A 22,195-nucleotide genomic window follows, 5' to 3' on the forward strand; every position below is an offset into this window, starting at 1 on the left:
TGAGGAGGGAGAAGAGTTGGCAGCAGAGTGGGAGCTCCACTTGGCTCAAGGAGCAGCGTGGCAGAAGGTGGAGAGGTGGAGGTGAGAACACCAGACAGTGTAGTGTGACCTGAGCTGCAAGGGACGGAGGCAGGTAACAGAAAATAAGAGGCGGGCGATTGACATATATACAATAATAGGTATAAAGTGGATAACTAATAAGAACCTGCTGTATAAAAGAAATAAAATTCAATTAAAAAATAAATAAAATTTAATAATAAGAAAAGTAAAAAAAAAAAAAAAAGAAAGAAAAGAAAAGAAGAGACCAGCAATGTGGTGCATCAGGTAAACTGCAAGCACCCCCAAAGGGCCTGGTGACCGAGGGTTCCTGGCTTGAGCCGTCGGTACAGTGTTTGGGAGGCCTTGTAGGGTTTTAAGAAAACAGTGTTTTACTACAGAGTGTTGTAGTAATGAGAGCCCTCTGGACACAGCCTGCAAGTTTGCTGCTAGAAATAAGCATGGTTAAGGCTAGCCTTGGGTTCCGACGCTTGCTCTGCCGTTTTCCTGGAACAAGTAGTTTAACTTCTGGAAATGTACATTTCCTTATCCCTGAAAAAGAAATTAGACCACCTACTTCAGAGGCTTGTTGTAAGGATTAAATGATTAAACGCATGTCAATGCCCACTACCAACCTTACAGAGAGCAAGCGCTCCACAGATGCATTATTATTATTGTTATTATTATTGATATTTACCAGCTGGCCCACCAACCTAGTTCAGGAAGACTCCAAATCATCATCAAATTGAACAATACCTGCTACATTTCACTCTGAAGCAGACTATGTGTAGCATCCATGAAAGGGTGATCCTGAGCCAGCTCTCCAGAATATTGATCTCTAAGACGTTGGATTTGGGGCTCATGTCTGAAGCTATCCTCACCTTTGTATTATGTAGGGCAAGTCCCCCCCACCAACAGGATGTGGTTGGTCTTCTTTTACTTCACAACCAGTTGCTTAGGAGGATGACAACCCACGGCCCCCCAGGCTGAGTTTCATGGATGCCATAGGCTATATTTTAAATTAAATATCTGAAACAGTCCCTCTATATTTAGTGAAAGTTCATCCAACAGTTTTTGAATCGGGCATTATTGGAAAAATAGAAATTTTATTTTCTTTACTTAGGACATTTTTATAATCACAAAAAGTATAATAGAAATGCTGGGACTTCCCTGGCAGTCCTGTGGCTAAGTCTCTGCGCTTCCACTGCAGGGGGTGTGGGTTCGATCCCTGGTCAGGGATCTAAGATCCCACATGTCAAGTGGTGTGGCCAGAAAAATCCAAAATTATAGTAGAAGTATTTTGTATAACTTTTATAAACGGAAAAAATAATTAGAATTTTAAATACATTTTAAAAATATAATAATAGTAATGAATGATTGATACTATGAGTAAAAACACAAGTGAAAAGGGAAAAATTGAAACAAGTGATGCCTACGACTTGAACCCTAAATCCATTTGGGCCATGCAAAGGAAAAAGCTAGGAGATAGAAGGACTTCTTCAGGAGGGAGTAATGCTGTATGATTTAAAAATAATTTTTAAAATTCAGGTGAAGTCTTGTGGGAAATTAAGGTTTCTTCATTGGGGGGAGAAATGGGAACCCTTAGCACGTGAAGATACATCTCTGTTCTGGGCATGTTTAATGGGTACTCCCAGCATGACGTCACTGGGAGCGGAGCGGTGGGGAAGGGGAATGCGAGTCTCCGCTGGGACGTCTGAGAAGGCCTGAAGGAAGGAGAGCAGGTCTGTTGGAGTCACCATGGGAACATTTTTTAGCAGATGCATGCGGCACTATTTTAATCAGCAGATCAGCCAGATCCCTCTCTCTGCGTATACCAAGACAGAGCATAGAGGCTGCCCCATGACCTTCCTGGAATTCTTTTCAGGAGATTGATTCATTACACAGGTCTAATCTATGCAGAAGATGGTGTGGGGTGAAATGTGGGAAAATGTGTTCCAGTTTTTTTCTGTAGGACCTTATTGTCAAAACATAATTCTAACTGGATGAAAAGCATTATAGAGAACCATCTGTTTTCCTTCTGCCTGCTTCTTTCCTTTCTCTTTTCATTCCATTTACACGTGAGTTTGAAGCAGAGAGAAAAAGGGAAAAGATACTGCTCCTGGTCCCCCTTTTTCCTACACTACACAAACCCTGACCATGTGGAAATCCTGCCAGGCACGTACGGGGTGCGGGTGGGGAACCCATCCTGGAAATGCTCTGAATCCCCTGTTCTCCAGACTCCATCCTGTCCCGCAACTCAGAAACTCTTCCATGTTGATTTGAGCATTTCAAGATTGAATCCTATCTTCCCGCCTTCCCACCACAATCAAAACTTGACTCAACAACAATATGCTTTAAATTGATTTCCAGTGACAAACAAAGGAAGGTGGCCAAGATCAGGAATTGTAATGGTTAGTGATTATGCCATTATTTGAGATGGGACCTTTGCTTCTGTGCTTCCAGTTTAAGGCTGGAGACAGAGGTGCACAGAAGAAAACTCCCTTGCTCGGCTGCAGCTCCCGGCAGCCTCCCGGCAACGTCCAGGTCTCCTGGCTCTCAGCCTTCTGTCCTTTCCTCTGCTTCAGCACCTCTCCTGTCCTACATTCCAGGTCACTGGCAGTGCTGTAGGGAGCTTCATTAATTATGAGAGTCTTGCTGTGTCAAATGGATTACAAATGGAACCACCTGTGTAGAGCCCACAACGTTACCGACAAAGGCTAAAAGGAGATGGGAAAGTCAAGGACAAGCATCTTCTAAATGCAGGCTGTAATCAAACAAAACACTGCAGAAATAATTTAAGCCTGAAAGACAGTTTCACCTTTTCCAAAATTCTGACTTCATGAATGCTGTGTGGTGTGTCAATACATTTACTCTTGCCTAGAATTCGGTTGGTGGTACCATGCATTAGAGTCTGTCTGAAGTGGATCAGTCAGGAATTGCAGCTGTTCTAGAATGGGCCCCCTCCTGCAGACAGTCCTACTCCAGACTAAACTGGGCCTAGGAACAGTTCCCCCATTCTCTATACCTGTGATCCACTCCAGTCTGGATGTGCATAACTAGAACCAACATAGCCATGGCAGGCGGAAGAGTTCTCTGGCATCTGGCTGAAGAACACTGAGCAGTTATACCACCTGCTAGCCTGGAGATGACTTTTTAGGTCCTTCTCCAGCACCTCATATAAAGACTTTCTGTGCCTCAAGTTGGTGTCTGAATGTCACTCTGGGCAGTTTTTTGTTTTGTTTTTTAATTAATTTTTGGCTCCATTGCATCTTCATTGCTGCACGTGGGCTTTCTCTAGTTGTGGCGAGCAGGGGCTACTCTTCGTTGCAGTGCGTGGGCTTCTCATTGTGGTGGCTTCTCTTGTTGCAGAGCACAGGCTCTAGGCTCACAGGCTTCAGTAGTTGCAGCACGCAGGCTCAGTAGTTGTGGCACACGGGCTTTGTTGCTCTGCGGCATGTGGGATCTTCCCAGACCAGGGCTTGAACCCATGTCCCCTGCATTGGCAGGCAGATTCTTAACCACTGTGCAACCAGGGAATTCCACTCTAGGAAGTTTTACTGGTTACCCCAGATCCTTTGCAATCTCTACAACATTTTGCCCAGGATTCAGCATGACATATGCTATCCCTCCCCCGCTCCTCCAATCTAATCCACTCATCACTGATCACACATCAGTTTCTAAATACATTACTCTAATTATGTTGAGCCACTACTCAAATTTTATGTGTCTACACATTGTCCATTGAAGGAAAAACAGACTTCTCACCTCATCATTTCTTGTCCCCACCATCATCCAACATGTGATAGTCACTTACAATATGCCAGATTCTGTGTCAGGTGCTGGGGATGACTCCCCCTAGAGGCTTTCCATCTCAACAGGACAGAATGGGATGAGAATCACCTGGGAAGCTTTTTCAAATGACATAAGCCTCCCCTTGCAGAGATTGTGATGGAGCCTTCAGGGTATGACATGTGAATTCTGGAAACAACTAACACACACAGAGATACACACACACACACAGATACACACACACACACACACACACACACACACACATACTATTGGAAAGACAAAAAAATAGCACTTAAAATGCAACTATTAGTTAGATACAGGTTGCTATAAGGGTATATTAATAGTTAGAAACAGGTTGCTACAAGGGCATATTGGATTCTCACCTAGTCAGATTTTAGTTGTAAATGGGGAAGGAGAAGACAGGAGTAATTGAGAATTGCTTTTTGGAAAGTATCTGAGCTGAGATTTTTTTAGGATAAATTGAAATTAGCTAAAGAAAAAGATAGAAAGAAGAGAGTCTAGGCAGAAGATTCTGAATGTGTGAAGGTGTCTGAGGAGATGACAGAGCAGGGCATTTTGATGAACTATAAACACTTCATTATTTGGGAAAGTGGTTAGAAAAGAGGCTTAAGGACTTCCCTGGTGGCACAGTGGTTAAGAATCTGCCTGCCAATGCAGGGGACACGGGTTTGAGTCCTGGTCTGGGAAGATCCCATATGCCATGGAGCAACTAAGCCTGTGTGCCACAATTACTAAGCCTGTGCTCTAGAACCCTCAAGCCACAACTACTGAGCCCATGTGCCACAACTACTGAAGTCCGCAACAAGAGAAGCCACCGCAGTGAGAAGCCTGCGTACCACAACAAAGAGTAGCCCCCACTCACCGCAACTGGAGAAAGCCCGCGCACAGGAACAAAGACCCAACGCAGCCAAAAATAAAATAAATAAATTTAAAAAAAAAAGAGGCTTAAGAGAGAGATTAGAGGGAGTCTTTCAAGATGGTGGAGCGGAAGGACCTTGAGCTTACCTTCTCTCAGGAACACACCAAAATCACAACTAACATCTGAACAGCCATTGATAGAAAAGACTGGAACCTACAGAAAAAGATCTTCTACATCTAAAGGCGTAAAGAAGAAAGCACAACGAGACGGTAGGAGGGGTGCACTTGAAATATAACCAAATCCTTAACCTCCTCCCCCACCCCACCCCACCTTGGGTGACCTTGCAGAGGCTCTCCCACAGGAGTGAGAGTTCTGAGGCCAACATCAGGCTTCCCAGCCCAGGGGTCTGGCATTGGGAAGAGGTGCCCCCCAGAGCATTTGGATTTGAAGGCCAGCAGGGCTTATTTGCAGGAGCTCCACGGGACTGGGGGAAACAGACACTTAACTCTTAAAGGGATTGCACAAAATCTCACATGTACCAGAACCAAGGGCAAAAGCAGTAACCTCAGAGGAGCCTGGGCCAGACCTACCTGCTGGTCTTGGAGGGTCTCCTGGGGAGGCAGGAGGGGGGGTGCTGTGGCTCATGCTGGGGCCTTAAAAACTGGTGGCAGATATATTCAGGATTATTCATCTGCATGAACTCTCCTTGAGGCAGACATCTTGCTTGGGTCTTTAGCACAAAGACCCGGCCCCACCCAACAGCCTGTAGCCTTCAGTGCCGGATGCCTCAGGCCAAACAACTAACGGGTGGGAATACAGCCCCACAGCCCCACGCATTAGCAGTCAGGTTGCCTAAAGACTTCTTGATCACACAGCCTGCCCACCAGAGGGCCAGGACCCAGCTCCACCCACCAGTGGGCAGGCATCAGCCCTTCCTGCCAGGAAGCCTACACAAGCTTCTAGACCAGCCTCACCCACCAGGGGGCAGAAATCAGAAGGAAGAAAACTACGATTCAGTAGACTGTAGTCTGCAAACACAGGCCAGACACTACCCTGGGACCGCTGGCCCCTGGCCCTTGGGTGAGTGCACCGCTGGGACCCATAGGACGTCTCCTACAGAAGGCTACTTCTCCAAAGTTGAGAAACGTGATTAACCCAAAATGAGGTGGCAGAGGAATGTGTTTCAGATGAAGGAACAAGATAAAACTCCAGAACTAAGTGTTGTGGAGATAGGCAATCTACCCGAGAAAGGGTTCAGAGTAACGATTGTAAAGGTGATCCAAGAACTCAGGAGAAAAATGGATGTTAGAGGGATTTTTTAACAAAGAGTTAGAAAATATAAAGAACAACCAAACAGAGTTGAACGATACAATAACTGAAGTGAAAAACACACTGGAAGGAATCAATAGTAGAGTAAATGAAGCAGAATGGATCAGTGAACTGGAAGACAGAGCAGGGGAAATCACTTCTGTGGAGCAAAAAAAAGAAAAAAGAATGAAAAGAAATGAGGACAGTGTGAGAGACCTCTGGAACAACATTAAGCACACGAACATTCACATTATAGGGGTCTCAGAGGGAGAAGAGAGAAAGAAAGGACCAGAGAAAATATTTGAAGGGATTATAGTTGAAAATTCCCCTAACATGGTAATGGAAATAGCCACCCAAGTCCGGGAAGTGCAGAGAGTCCCATACAGGAAAAACCCAAGGAGAAACACGCCAAGACACATAGTAATTAAATTGGCAAAAATTAACCAAAAAGAAAAATTATTGAAAGCAGCAAGGGAAAAACGACAAATAACATACAAGGGAACTCCCATAAGGTTATCAGCTGATTTTTCAGCAGAAACTCTACAGACCAGAAGGGAGTGGCAGAATACATTTAAAATAATAAGTGAACAGAGTATCTGTCAGGCAAGAGCTGCTGTGATGGTTTATGATGATGCCAATAAAAAGTGGGTGCCAGCTGGTGGTTCAACCGGGTTCATCTGAGTTCATATATATCATCATACAGGCAACAACACATTCAGAGTGGTGGGCAGGAAGATTCAGGACCAGCAGGTAGTGATATATTGTGCCATTCCTAAAGGGTTGAAGTACGATCAAGCTACTCAGACCTTCCACCAATGGTGGGATGCTAGACAGGTGTATGGTCTCAACTTCGGCAGCAAAGAAGATGCGCATGTCTTCGCAAGTGCCATGATGCATGCCTTAGGCGTGTTGAATTCACAGGAAACAAGGCCAACATCGCTTAGACAAAATTCACAACTACCTGCCGAAGTTCAGAATGGCCCATCACAAGAAGAATTGGAAATTCAAAGAAGGCAACTACAAGAACAGCAATGACAAAAGGCGCTGGAGCCGGAAAGGCTGGAGAGAGGAAGAATGCAAAGGAAGAGATTGGAGAGGGAGAGGTTAGAAAGGCAAAGGCTGGAGAGACTGGACTGGGAAAGGCCAGAAAGAGAGCGGCAAGAGCAGTTAGAAAGGGAGCAGCTGGCATGCGAGGGAGAGCGAAGAATGGCAAATGCCGCTGCCCCTGCCTCTGTGGAGACAACTCCTCTACTTCTGAGCCAGGCTGGAAGGCAGCCTCTCAGCCGCGGAACCTCCAGCCCAACAGGGCATTTTCTTGGGACCACCTGCACCTCCACCCCCTCCTCCACTCCCACCAGGTCCTGCCCAGGCATCAGCCGCACTCCCTCCACCCCCAGGGCCCCCTCTACCCCCTCCACTTCCATCCTCAGGGCCCCCCCTCCGCCTCCTCCACCGCCTTTTCCGAATCAGGTACCCCTCCTCCCCCCCCACCTCCTGCTGCTCCCCTCCCTGCTTCTGGATTTTTTTCGGGATCCATGTCTGAAGACAATCGCCCTTTAACTGGACTTGCAGCTGCGGTTGCTGGAGCAAAACTTAGGAAAGTGTCACGGATGGAGGATGCCTCTTTCCCAAGCGGAGGGAATACCATTGGTGTGGATTCGGCCTCATCTAAACAGATATGGGTCGTGGAAATGGATCCCTTCCGTTAGGGGGTAGTGGTTTAATGGAAGAAATGAGTGCCCTGCTGGCCAGGAGGAGGAGAATTGCTGAAAAGGGATCAACAATAGAAACAGAACAAAAATGAAGATTCAGAGCTTGTAACTTCTAAGGCCTCTTCAACAAGTACACCTGAACCGACAAGAAAGCCTTGGGAAAGAACAAATACAATGAATGGCAGCAAGTCACCTGTTATTTCCAGACGGGATTCTCCAAGGAAAAATCAGATTGTTTTTGACAACACGTCCTATGATTCATTACACAGACCAAAATCTGCGCCCTCGTCACAGCCCAGTGCCAACGGAGTCCAGGTGGAGGGACTTGGACTATGACAGCCTGAAACAGGACATTTTAGATGAAATGAGAAAAGAATTAACTAAGCTAAAAGAAGAGCTCATTGATGCAATCAGGCAGGAACTGAGCAAGTCAAATACTGCATAGAGAATCAAACTAAGGAGAGACAGGACTTTAATCTGGAGAAAGGAAAAAAAAAAAACCAACAAAGAACAACTGTGGTAACAACAACAAAACCCTTAAATTTTGTGAGCTGTAAGAAGAAAATGGAGACAAAGCAGGGAAAAACCAACATACTTTGAAAGACTTCAGACATTACTACCCTGGTGATAAGCTGTTCCCCAGAAAAAAGTTTGCTGCTTTTTTCTGACCTTTACAACAGGATGGAAGAGAGTCGTATAGGAGTTCCTGTATCAGTTATGCAGAAAATACTGAATCCATCAGGCAAGATCACCGTGCATTGAGATATTTTCATGTCAAGAGAAAATCGCACATTTTCCACAATCCATTGCTAAAATAAAGAGGAGAAAGGCTTGAGAAGTTTTCTTCAGAGAATGGTGATGAGGAATTTAGCAAGTTATACTATTGTATTGTTTCTCTCAGGTTTGTCTTCCTATCACATTTGATATTCCATGAATAATTGAGTTCAGCCCTATGTAGGTTAAGATCATAAAATGTGGAACAAATGGAATGGTATGTGCTTTCAAAGGGTGATATTTATAAGAAATGTCCTAAAAATGATTTGTTCGGAGTGAGGAATTTTAGAATGATAGGAAGTCTCTCGAGTTTAGCCTTCATGCAATTTTGTAGGTTCAAACATAAAATTTGTCCATAATTTAAAGATTTAGATGCCTTCCTAAATTGTTACAGTGCTTTACCAAATCTGTGACTCCTACGTAACACAAAGCAGTGGTCAAATGTAAAACAATATATTGTAGATTCACTGTAGGTTTTCAACCTTTTTTAGATTTATGCATGTGGACATATTTATAATGTAATTATAGATTATAAAATTAGAAAACCACCACAAAATTAGCTTTTTTAAATTGCAGACAGTAGTGCATGTCAAACTAATATGTAGTGGCCTTTTCAAGGCCTAGTCCCAGGGAAAACATTTTGTAGAGTACAGGGGAGTGGAAGGAAGAGAAGGAATAATTTTTTATTCAAAGTTAATTTCTGCACTATCTTCATTCTCAGTTATCTGCATGAATAATAATGGGGAATATTTTGTGACTTTAATTGGTAAATATGTTAACAGCATCAAGTACTTAATCTTTTACATCATGTCTTCAGCTATTTGTATTTTAACTTGAGTAAGTTCAATGGTCTGAAACATGATTCTGAGCTTTACATGAATTACATCTTACTGTGGAACTCAAAAGTTCCATCCCTGAATTTGGCAGTTGTTATTACCTTGGTGCCCTGCAGTTGTTCAGGTGTGCAGGTACACGTTCCTGACTACAAAGCTGTTTTTGAATCTTATGTTGCAATACTAGAAAAGTAACAATGATGGCAGCAATTAAGGTCACAGAAATCATTAGATCAAGGGAAAACAGTGAGGGGGGTCCTGCATAATTTTCTTTTAATAAATAAAGTGAGATTTAGGTGGTGGGAAGAAGGAACTAGATACTCTACTTACCACCGTGTGTGCACGCGTGCGTGCGTGTTTGTGTGGGCACTCACGTGTGTGTATGTTATCCACTCCCTTTTCTTTGAAACTTCTAAGCTTAAAATAGGGAAGAAATCCTGTATGTTGCAATGATAGAATTTTTTGAAATTTTAGGAAATCAAAATTCTCCAGGCTCTCCATCTTGATGTGCCATATTTGCTTTGAAACCTTGGATTATCAGTAGTTTTACTAAAATTTTGAAGAAATAATCCACTTTCATCTGCTATCTAGATTTCTTAATCTAAATTCTTAAAAACAGAACTTGTTGATGGCATAGTTTTCTAAGTGCTGCAAGTTTGCAGCCATTACCACTTCAAAGAGGTTTGAATGAGGGAATTTTTTTCCCTTGTTAAAATAGTTCTATTTCTATAGAAACTTCAGTTTTAGATCTGTGATGGAGGAGCTATCATAATTCAAGTATACAGTTCTTTTTTTCTATCAACTATTCATTGTCATCCAATAGTGAAGACATTAAAGATGCAGCAAGCTTATGAAGTACTACTTTCTAAAAGAAATAGGTGGCATTTTCATCTTTATTATTGTACTTTTGGTTATGCAAACACTTTGATGATACAAATGTTTGTGTCCCCCACAAATCTGCTCAGAAATCGCTTTTGATTTTGTTGATTAAGTTAAGCAGTCTCTAGTAGGATAGAGTACTGGGTACAAGTGGTCCAAAGTAAGATAAAAGACTACAGTAAAAATGCTAGGTCTTAAAAAAGAAACTGGTTTATGCACTAAATGTTTTGTGCCTTGGTCTAATATTAACATGATGTCTGTGTAAAATGACAAAAAGAACCAGTGTTGAATCATGTTTTATCTCCTGTCATTCTGCATTGTCCCAGATTGCTAAATGTGTTCTTTCCAAGAAGTCTGATTGAATTACTGCATCCATTTACTGTCCTATGTGACAGTTTTGTCCTTGTTAGAGATTTGAGTAATTAAAATGGGAAACAGAAGCTTAGGTTATTTTCCTTATCAAAACTATGTTCCTTGGAGGCACAATATTATGATGGTTTTCATGCTCTTGTACCTTGGATGTCTTAAGCTGAGTGCAGTTTAGGGGATCCTTTCTAATTACAGGCAGGTACTTCTTTCCTTCAACACTGTGATCTGACCTGTGACAAATCTGTACGATACACGATGTAAATGGCTAACAAGTCAATTGCAAACCAACTGAATGTACAAATCTTAGTGCCGGTGCTGAAATCTCTTCAGAATAGTCATCATGATCTCAAAGTTTGTTTCAAAATTTTGCAAGCATCAAGTGTCAATCAAAACTGAAGATGAAACACTAATGAATGTTGAATTCTCATGCTTTAGGTGTACTTCCTTATTAGAGTTTTTGGTTCTCTGCTATTTTTACCATACTGTTCATTTAAATTTCCTACATGCTAACTTCGTTTGTGCGATTGAAATAAAATTGCAGTATATATTAACAAAAAGAGAGAGAGAGACTAGAGAGGTTGGGGGAGGCCCCTCTAATTCATGTTAAGAGGTTTAGACTTTATCCCGAGGTCACTGGAGGGATTCAGTTAGTAGGCAAGTACAATAAGACAGGTGAGAAATGCTTACAATCTGACCTAAAGACCAGGGCTTGGAGAAGAGGATAGGACCAGTTGGATGATGTACATAAGGCCAAGGCAGAATCAAGGATGAAACCTGCGTTCAGACTTGGAAAGCAGAGCGAATGATGGTGTCAATCACTACATTAGAACAGAGCGGTACCAGTAGAGGTAGAGGACAGGACAGTTGAAGTTCTGGATGCGGGGGGACTCCAAGAGCGATGCTCCGTGGTTGTGATGGACGTACATGTCTTATGCTGAGGTGAGACATGCGAGCTAGAAGGACAGGAAATACAGATGTAAACGTCAGCAGTGTCGTGGTAATCAAAGCCCTAAAAATGGTTGAGACCACCCACGGAGAGTACATAGAGAAGAGCCCTGAAATACCAAAATGTAAGAAGAGCAGTTTACAAAAACGGAGAAGAAACTCAACATGGTATAATAAGAAAGCTGCAAGGAAGGAATGGCTAATAGTGTGGGGTAGTTCAGCTAGATAAGAACTGAAAGTGTCCATAGGATTTAGCAACAAGGGAGTCACTGGTGAGGTTGGCCAAAGTAGTTTACTTGGAACTGGGGGCCCGGAAGCCTAATTAAGGAGGGTTGAGGAGTAAGTGGGAGCTGAAGACCTGGGCAGCCAGGGTAAATTTATTAAGTCTTTCATAAAGAGTTGCTCACAGAATGGTGGCTAACCAGGGTTGGAAGCGGACAAGGCACCCAGGGCTGTAGCAATTGTATGGAAGCATGAAGGAAGGTAGAAGCACGGAGCAGTCAGAAAAGACTTTTCTGAAAAAAGAGATGGTGTGTGAAAGGACAGGGAGGCAAGGGAAGGAATGGCCTTATTTAGGGAATTCTAAGTAGTTCTGTTTTAGACCATCCCCTCCTTCATATGCCTTTCATTCCAGCCAGACTGGACAATTTACTTGGACCCAAATTCAGGCTGCCTTTGACCTCCCTGTCTTTGACCTGCCCTGACCTCCTCTTTTGACACTGTTTTCTCCATCCGGAATGCCTGCCCCCCTACTTCACCAAATGTCCAAGTTCTCCCCACACCTTGTAGCCCAGCATGAACACGGAGCCCCCAGGAATTTTCCACAAATGTCTTCTTTACAGATGGGAGGAATTTCCCCCTCTGGGAATTCTCAAAGCATTGTATTTGTATCTCTGTAATGGCATTTCTAATGAAGCCTCCTAGTTACTCAGACAAAGATCCCTGAGGCCAACGTTCACCTTTCTCTTAGGACCCATCTGGTACTACCCCCAGCACCCGACATAGAGCCCTACACTTCGTAGAGCTTTGATTAATTCAGTGGTTCTCAAAGTGTGGTCTCAGGACCAGCCGTATCAGCAGGTCCAGGAACTTGTAAGAAATGGAGATTGCTTGGCCCACCCCAGACCTACTGATTCAGAAACTCTGGAGGTAGGGCTAGCAATCTGTGCTTTCATAAGCCCTCAGATGAAGCTGATGCAGCTTATGTTTGGGAACCCTGGGATTAGCTGAAGTTCTCCTTTTTTAACAGATTAGAAATGTGCAACTGCAGTTCCATTATAAGCACTTCTCTTGACTTAGAGAACATAGCTTTAAACTCAAACACTCAGTTTATTATTTGAAAACGTCTCATTTTCATGTCCTTCTGTTTCTTAACATATCATTTATGTAAAAAATATTTTATTGGCAAAAGAAATTTGAGCAATAGAGAAATGGTATTACTGTACCTTGGGGGACTCCAGCATCCCTGGCTTTAATAGGGATTAAATATTAAACATCCAAGAATTAAACATTAAATGACTGGGGTTTGAATTTACGGATGACTGAATACCCTACTCTCCTTTTCTTTCACTTTCTGCTATCCTTTCCTGCCTCCTCTTCTCTTTCTCACTTTTTATTTTCACATTTAAAACTCTCCTAAGTTACAGTTCTCTGAGGGTATGCACTTTGGAGAAAAGATACCATAAAAGTCTCAATCATTTCCAATAAAAAGCAAAGATTTCCCAGCAAGTTCAGATGGATTAGCACAGAAAGTTTAGAATGAGTGGGGAAGCATCCCATTTTGCTCACATTCTGTTGACAGCCCCTCACTTCAGAGACAGGATTTCAGTATGTGGGAAGACATCTTTCCTTGGCTTTAAATTGACTTCAAACCATTCCAGGCAGACTTACTGCTCAGTGAATTTCAGCATTTACTGCAGATGTCAGCTTCCTAGAGTGTAGAAAGCTGCTCTGAATTTCTGCCAAGAATTTTTGAGCTTTTGTGTCACCTCAGCCCTAGGTGATGATCAGACAAGCTCCAGGCTAGGCAAAGGTGTCACAAATGCTCAACTAAGATGCCCCAAACCAGCAGTCGTCCTTAATAGGCAGTCTGTCCTTTGCTTAACGTCTGAGCACTTTCTCATCAATCCTAACACTTCCTATTCACTTATGAATGCTATATATGTATGTGTGTGTGCATGTGTGTATATAGCACTCACAAGTGAATGTTATATATATATATATATATATATATGAAAAGAAGGCTGAATGAGGAGAATTTCAATAGCACAAAGGTTTTTTGATTCACTGTAATGAATGCACAGATACAAGGGTCAGTCTTGATACAAATCTCATAATACCTGTGTGCTTTTAATACCTAAAAAAGAAAGAATGGGAGCAAATATACCACCACAGCACACACATGCACACTTTCTTTGTAAATACAACATACCAACGTATGTAGATATTTCCTCATGTAGTGGGAATGATACACACCAGAATTGCATTTTATTGTGTAATATATAAATACCAATGAGGTCACTCCCAAATCTCTTAAATGACTGAAGAAAGGCAAGCATATAGGGAATTCAGGAAATAAATGGGAATTCAGGAAATAGATCTCCAAGTCTCATAGAAGTAGAAATAAGATTTTTCTTTGTTATTAGTATCTTCATAGTTTTGGTAATTCTGTTCCAAGGAAGCATTAACTTCCAGCTGAACTTGAGTTTGGGGAAGTGTAGTCAGTATTCAAAGAGATACCAAAAAATAAAATTCTTTACCCTTCAGGGTCTGCTGTATCTTGGCCATATCCAATTAGGTTAAGTTCACTGATCATTTGGTGGTTAAAGAAGTTAAGAGTCCTAAAAATGATGAGAGAGTATGGTTATCGTTTCTATCTGCTCCAAATATATTATGATTCATCTCAGAGATTCTTCTGAGAAATCAGGTTTATATATAGGATTTGACATTGCTTTCAGCATCTTAACTGTTTGGGGCAAGTTTAACTGTAAAAGAGAGATGTCCTATTTTTTTGCCTCAAAATGTTGACATCCAGATTATAGTGAATTATTTTTCACTATGAAAAAGACAGAGTCCTGTTTTTCTCCACATTAGCAGAGTGTGAGTATTAAAAGAGGATTTTAATCTGGGGAGCCTGGGGGAGGAGGCTGTGTTTGATTAATCTGATGTGCCCAGCTGGGGCCCCTGTTTTCTTCCCTGGCTCTGACTTGCTACTCTAGTTTCATCTACGTGTGTAACATAGTGCAGCATTCCAAGGAACACTGTCAACTCGGTGGGTGATGCTAATTTACAAATAAATATGACACATGGGAGCCTTGGGGGATGGGGAGGGAAAGCCAGGGCACTTGGATGACAGTTTATGTACGAGGACCAGAAAGCCAGGACTCATTTTTTCCTGATAGTTTCCTGAGCATCTAGGCTCTCAGTAATCAAGAAAAACAATCCTCATCTACAAGCCAGTTTTATTGAAGTGGGGCACAATTCTTCACTATATCAATCACTCCATCTAACTCCTGATTCTGGGCTGTTTTTCAAGGTCCTGCATCTTCAATGTTAGGATGGGGAAAGGAGGGAACATTTTAGCTCTGCTCTGGGAGGGCAGTGCAACTAGTCCCGGCAAAGCTTAGGTATATAAGAGTTGCCAGCCAACCAGCCATTTTGTTGCCCCTAGTTCCATTCTGACCATATCTCAGCGCTGCCTCAGCTAGCAATTTCCAGATTATTTCCCTGTGGTCCTTCTCCAGCCTCTGCAACCCACATTGGCCAGTTCTGCTCCAACAGGCTGTTTCTACCCACACTCTCTGTTGAACTGCACTATTTCCCAAAAACCCAGCTCATTAAACTGTATTTGGTTTACTGGTTTATTTCTTTCTCTACTTGTCATCATATTAAAATTTTCAAACCACAACTTGTGAATTCAACAGCTGACAATCTTCTCTGAATGCCCTTGTGTGCAGATATCTATAGAAAATGCTAGGGAGGGCTTCCCTGGTGGCGCAGTGGTTGAGAGTCTGCCTGCCGATGCAGGGGACATGGGTTCGTGCCCTGGTCCGGGAAGATCCCACATGCCATGGAGCGGCTGGGCCCGTGAGCCATGGCCGCTGAGCCTGCGTGTCTGGAGCCTGTGCTCCGCAATGGGAGAGGTCACAACAGTGGGAGGCCCGCGTACCGCGAAAAAAAAAAAAAGAAAGAAAGAAAGAAAGAAAGAAAGTACTAGGGAAATACTCAACAAGAAATAGTTGAAGCTTCTTCCTGAGGCATAAAGTAGGTGAATGGAGGTAAGACAAGGTCCTATGTAAAGGAAAATAGTTAATAATAGCTATATTTACTGTTTCCTCCATGCTAGGCACCAATGTCCCCACCCAAGCTAAATGTTTTTAATAGATTGTTTCATTTAATTCTCACCTAGGGTAAGTATTACTGAGCCTTATTTTACATATGGGGAAAATGAAGCCTAACGAGCTTAAGTGACACTTTCAAAGTCATAGGACTAGTAAGTGGTAAAGTATAAGAAAGAAGCCAGCTTTACTCCAAAGCATGGGCTTTTTCTAAGAAGTATACATCTCCCAAGTGAAAAACTGCCTCTAAGCAGTTTATATTTAATTCTAAGCAGTGGTTCTCAACTGTGGGCTCTTTGCTTCAACCTCACTGCCACCCCAGGAATATGTGGCCATATCTGGGGACATTTTCGGTTGTCACAACTGGTAGGGCAGTGCTACTGGCATCTAGTGAGTAGAGGCCAGGGATGCTGCTAAACATCCTACAATGCTCAGGACAGCCCCCAACAATAAAGGATGATCTGGTCCAAAACGTCAATGGTGCCGAGGCTGAGAAAGTTGGATTCGAAGGATGGAGGATTTTTAAGGCCAATTCATAAAAAACAAGTTGTTTTGTCTGTACCTCACTCATATGTACATTCTATCCCATCACAGATGACAGCAGCCTTCTAAATCTAACTCCCTACCCCCTGGTTAGAAGACGGAAGAGAAGGTTCTTTGGGCTGTGCTGTCTCGTCTCAAGCTAGGTGATTCCTCCTGGAAACCACCACTAGGAAGACCTGAAAATATCACTGAACCCGAGGACCTCCAGACAGCTGAACCACAGTTATTGGTTTTCGACTATGTTTTCTATGCTTCCTTATTACTTTTATCCACCTCCCACCGCCCTTTGAAACGATTTTACATTTGAAAGCAGCTGCTGTCAAGAAAAAAAAAAAGATTCAAAAAGCAGGCTGTTTTTAAAAGGATTTTTAAAGCTGACATTGTGCATGTCTGCTCCAAACCACACCATGACAGATGCAAGAATTATGATTTTTAAATTATTGAAAGGTTTTTCTAAGTATTACACAGAGAAAAATTATTTCATGTAGAATAGTATATCTATAGCTCTTGCTGATGTCACGTTAACAAATGATCACATATGAGAGTCTTTAAACATAGAAATCTATTTAAAACTGCAAAACTGTTCAAAATCCAACCAATATTAGGAATAATATTATAATCAAACATATACCACCTCAACCTATTGCTTTCTCTGCACTCATTTACGTTTAGTCTTCCATTCTGTCAGAATCTAAGAGCTTCAACGTAAAAATATCTTAATTTATAATGCAACAAGAACATATATGAAAACTATTTAAATTTTGTAAATACACAATAATCCTAATAACTTCATACAATGCATATGGGCAACTAATTTCCTTTCGATCCAATGGTGTCTTTTTCAGCTTCTTGGAGAATGAAGTAATCCAGTTAGGAAATGGTGTAGTGATATATACAATTACCCTCAAATGTAAAATTGAGTATTATCATATTTTGTTCTAATTGAAATCTGAAGCATGATGTCTGCACATCAGCATAGTGTTAAATCTTATAGGGCATGCTGGAATTAGCTCAGATCGTAAAAATACTTAACATTTTACATTGTTAATAAAATCTTTTTAGTTAAGCTAAGTTTGTCTCATTTTAGATGACTATGCAGATAGGACTTTTCCAACGTGTACTTGGTGTCTTGTCTTATGCTTAGAATCTTAAAAGCAGGACACATTAAGCAATACTCTATTTTAGAAAGGAGGAAGCCACACGCTTTGTTTTTCTGCTCACAGCTCTGCTGTGCTCTTCCTCCACTAAACTCGTAACATGATACAGATTTTGTTATATTTTCCCTTGCTCTTCCTTTGGCCCATTTCCCAGACAGAGTTTCCCATGGGTTGAAAGATCAAGCCTTTGGACTGCTTTTCTTGTTTTCCATAGTCTGAAATTCCTAAAGTCAGACAAGAGGCACCAGAGTCCAGCACAATAAAAGGATGACCTATACGTGGTTTATCCAAGATGCATCTTTAATCCCAACCCTATAATTTCACAGTATTTATGTGCACAGGCGTTTATAAGTCCACCAGTATTTTGACCTGAAAAGTAAATATACTCAAGCTTTTAGCTTTAGTGAAGAGCAAGACAAACTACTGGAATAATTATAGTATTAGGTTGAATTATATGAAACTGCTGATATTTGACTGTTTTTGACCTAAAAAATGGCAGCTTCATATAGCTCAACCTAATATCTGATGTTGTGGAAATTATCCTTGAAATTGTCTTCTAGTTTTTTTGATTGAAAGTGAAAGGATTAAAGAGTTGGAAGAGATCTCAAAAGGCGATGCATACCTCTATTTAGATCACACCAGCTGGTTTTTGGCCTTATTCTTGGAGTCCAGAGATGTATTCCAGTGAGTTGGCAATTGACGCATGGCTATAGGTATGAATAGCTTCATATCAAGACGTACCCTTGAAAGTTATACGAGAAAAATCACAATTTCCTAAATCAAATACTTGTAATACAGTGTGGGAATATGCTATTTTAAAACTCCTAGGGTGACTGCTCCTTTGCAAAGCAGGTAACCACTCCCAAATTTACCTGGTCCTCAAACCCTGATTTTCATAAATCAGGTTTGATTCAAGTTTAATATCCTTTCCTGAATGCAGTTCATTTTTATCCCCTGAAGTTTAATTCACTTCAGGTCCATTGTTTTAGAAATTATGAAGGAGCCCAATCTGGCACGCTCTCAGCTCCCATCTCTGCCCTCTCCCACCTTCCACTATACTGAACCCTTAGCTTCAATCTAGTTCCTACTAAAAAAACTACATGCAGAGTTATTAACAGATAAGCCCAGCCTTGGTGTTCAGCACCTTCTTCTAAATGCCAGACCTAAATCACTTCTGCTTGGTTAATTTGTGCTCACTCTTGCCTTAGCCTCGGTGTGAAAGTAACACCTTCCGTGCAATTGTCCTTTGTACAACTGAAGACTGTTAATAAATTCAGGTCTCACCTCCATGTCTGGGGAGGGCTATAGTAGCTATTCATGGAGATGGGGATTTGTCTAATTCCCTAGCTAGGCTTTCCATATCTAAGAGAAATAAATTCAGCCACCTTATCTTTTCTTCATAGTGCCTGTTTCCCGGCCTTGGATCAATTTTGTAGTTCCCGTGGACACACTCCAAGATTTATAGATCTTCTTTCACTATAGCAGGTCCTAAAATTAAATTTAGCGCTCAAAGTCCCAATAACCTACCCTGGCTCAGAGCTGCAATGGGTAATTCATCATCTCCCATTAGGTATGCCAATGCATCTTGTTAGGAGCTGACCCTACTCCCCTGTCACCTACCAAAGGACTTTCTCAGGTGTAGTTCCATGAGATAACTGTCTCAGCTTCCTGCTGGTAATTTTCTTTCAGATTAGCAATAACACCGAGCTGATCTCTAGGGATAAAGAGAGCCCATTGAACTCATTTTGTTGCATGCACGCATATTCTTGAAACAAAAAAGAATGTAAAGTTTTTTCTGGCGCACAACTACCCATTTTACCACCATATTTTTCATATCCTGTGTTGATCTTTTTTTTTTTTTCAGATTACAGAGACAATACATGTTCTTTGTGAAAAATCTGAAAAATACCACCAAGTATAAAGAAAATAAAAATCACCTGAATCCTGCCACAATCACATTGTTTAAAACCACATTTCCAGGCTTTAAATCAGTCATTGTCTGGGCCCAAAGGCACTTTTGGATGAGGTAGATGAAGAAGTGCCCAGAAGGCCAAGGTGCCGCTTTAAAAAAAATCCATCCACTAATGTTTTGCACACGTCTAGGAAGAGATTCAGCGCACGCTTCTGATTGTGCCGTTGTTCAAGGGTACAAAGATGACTTTAAAAGTAGCACAGCACTGATGCCTCCTCTAATGAAAGCTCTTGGGGGAATTCTAAAATCCTGCCAGATCATTTTGTTCCTCGGTGCTCCTGCAAGTTTGGATACTTACTGTTTGGCAGTACTGCCATCTACTGGAAGCTAAAATTATACAGAGCATAAAAGCATCTAACTGATTTTAGACAGCCAACAAATGGGCCAGATTAACAATGATCCCATGTGGAATTTCAGACTCTGGAAGTCTCAAAATCGAAAGAATTAAAGATATCCATCCATAATAACTTCCCACCTACCCACACACATACCTTAGCAATGTCTACCATTTCTTTGTGTTCTAGAACATCACCAAATGCAAAATGCTCAACTTTCAGGTTACTATAGAAAGGATGAAAAACGGTCCAGGATAAACCACTAATATTACATATAAAGTCCAGAAATAAACCCAAGAACATAGAAGAATTGAGAACATTAAAAAGATGACATTTCAAATCTGTGAGAAAATGTTGGATTATTAAGTTATATTGGGATAAATGGTTAGCCATCTGTTGAGGGATATATTAGATCTATACCTCATAACTGTCATCAAAATAAATTCTAAGTGAAGTATTTAAATTAAATATTAAAGCACATAAATAAACTGGCAGTATTGATGAATATATATGTAATTTTAGTGTGTGGGGGGGGAAAAGCCTTTCTAAGCATGATAGCAAAGGAAGAAATCCCAAAGGAAAAGATGGGTGGATCTGACCAATTAAAAATGCAAAACTCCTATAGAGTAAAACAAACAAACAAACAAACAAACCAGATTAAGAGAAAGCCAAGTTTTAAATATATGCAACAAAGAGTACAGACGTCTAATAACATATATCAAGAGCTTAAATTCCACAACCTTTGGGAAGTTTCCATGATCTACAGCTCCTTCCCCAGCCAAGTGTTCCCATTTTATTCTTTCCCTTTCCTTATTACATTTTTTTCATTATTGCTTGTTGAATTGTCTCTCCACTAAACTGGAAGTTCCAGATGGCAGCAACCAGGTCTATTTTGCTTATTCTTATATCCTCAGCACAATGCTAAACACGAAAGCAAATACTGAAAACATATTTATGAAATGAGTGGATAATGAATGCATGAATAAATGACAATTTATGACTCAAAAAGAATCAAACTTTCCAGTAGAAAATTGAGCCAAGCACACAAACTGGTGATGTACCATAAATTAGAATAATGCACTAATAATATGAAAATATTTGAACATACTAGTAATCAAAAATGCAAATAATTATGATATACTCTTTTCCATGTATCAGAAAGGCAAGACTATAAAGAATGAATGTTTCCAGGGACAGTAAGGAAGTCTGGAAGTGAACATCCTCTTACAGAGCCAACAAGTAGGTAAATTGATTCCACTTTCTGGAAAATAATTTGGCAATATAGTTTTCACCTCTACCAAGTAATTCCACTGTAGGGAAATTCTCCTCAAAAAGATCAGAGAAAAATGAGCTAAGATATATTCATTCATTATTCAAAAAAAATATGCAAGAAAGAATGCTTATTTGGAAGAATGAGGAAAAAATGTAAATAAACCCACAGTATACGGTTGGTTAAATATGGTATATCCTTTCAGTGTAATACTGTGCACCAATTAAGAATAAGCAACATATGTATATTTATTGAAATGAACTATATTGATAAATTAAAAAAGCTATAGAAAAATATCTACAGTATCATCCCATATTTAACATATACATATATATGTGTGCATTAAAGAGTCTGAAAAGATATTTGCTAAAATGTTAACAGCATTTATCTCTGGGAGGTGAGATTTGGAGCAATTATATATATATATTTTTTGCATATCTGTAATTTCTGGTTTTTCCACAATGAGCATGTAGTACATGTATAATTTTTTTCAGGGAATAAATAACAATGTTCACAATATATATTAAATGAGAAACATGTTATAAAACAGTATGTATAGTATGACACAATATTTGTAAAAAAGAAAAATATATATAAATATTCTATGTATGTATATATATGCATAAGAAAGCTAGAAGGACATACACTAAAATGTTAATAGTAGTTATTTATGGGTAGTGGGATTATGGGTGATTATTTTTTCTTTTTGCTTCTCTGTGTTTTCTAATTTTTCTACAATGAATATGTATTACTTGTGTAATAAAAACTAATAATAAAAGTTTAAAAAAAAAGAATGAAAAAGTGAAAGAGACATTGTGATTCACCATTTGCCCAGATCCTACCCACCGCCTCACCCCACCCCCTTGACATATTCGTTGTCATCAAAATGATGGCAGTGGAGATATGGAGAGGAAACACCAGGGCACCGTAACTTTTGAAGAGAGAAGATGCAAAACAGACAGACAAAGGGGGGGCTGGGGAGAGGAAAGAGAGAAGAAGAAAGGAAGGAAAGAAGGGAGGGATAGAGGGAGGGAAGAAAGAATTAAGTGAAAG

The 22,195-nt window shown here is 40.9% G+C and overlaps 1 protein-coding gene and 1 pseudogene across 1 annotated transcript in view; both read left to right on the forward strand.

Annotated features, from left to right (window-relative positions):
• RGS7BP (regulator of G protein signaling 7 binding protein) overlaps positions 1 to 21,933 on the forward strand; it is a 121,585-nt gene extending 99,652 nt beyond the window's left edge. Inside the window, exon 6 of the mRNA XM_019929984.2 lies at positions 16,460 to 21,933. Coding sequence (XP_019785543.1) covers positions 16,460 to 16,551 — 92 coding nt within the window. The 3' untranslated portion in view covers positions 16,552 to 21,933. The remainder of the gene's footprint in view (positions 1 to 16,459) is intronic.
• Positions 5,869 to 8,229, forward strand: LOC101326567 (protein enabled homolog pseudogene; annotated as a pseudogene).
• Positions 21,934 to 22,195: the final 262 nt, after the last annotated feature.

Source organism: Tursiops truncatus, chromosome 3 (genome assembly GCF_011762595.2).
Source record: "Tursiops truncatus isolate mTurTru1 chromosome 3, mTurTru1.mat.Y, whole genome shotgun sequence".
Taxonomy (NCBI): Eukaryota; Metazoa; Chordata; class Mammalia; order Artiodactyla; family Delphinidae; genus Tursiops; species Tursiops truncatus.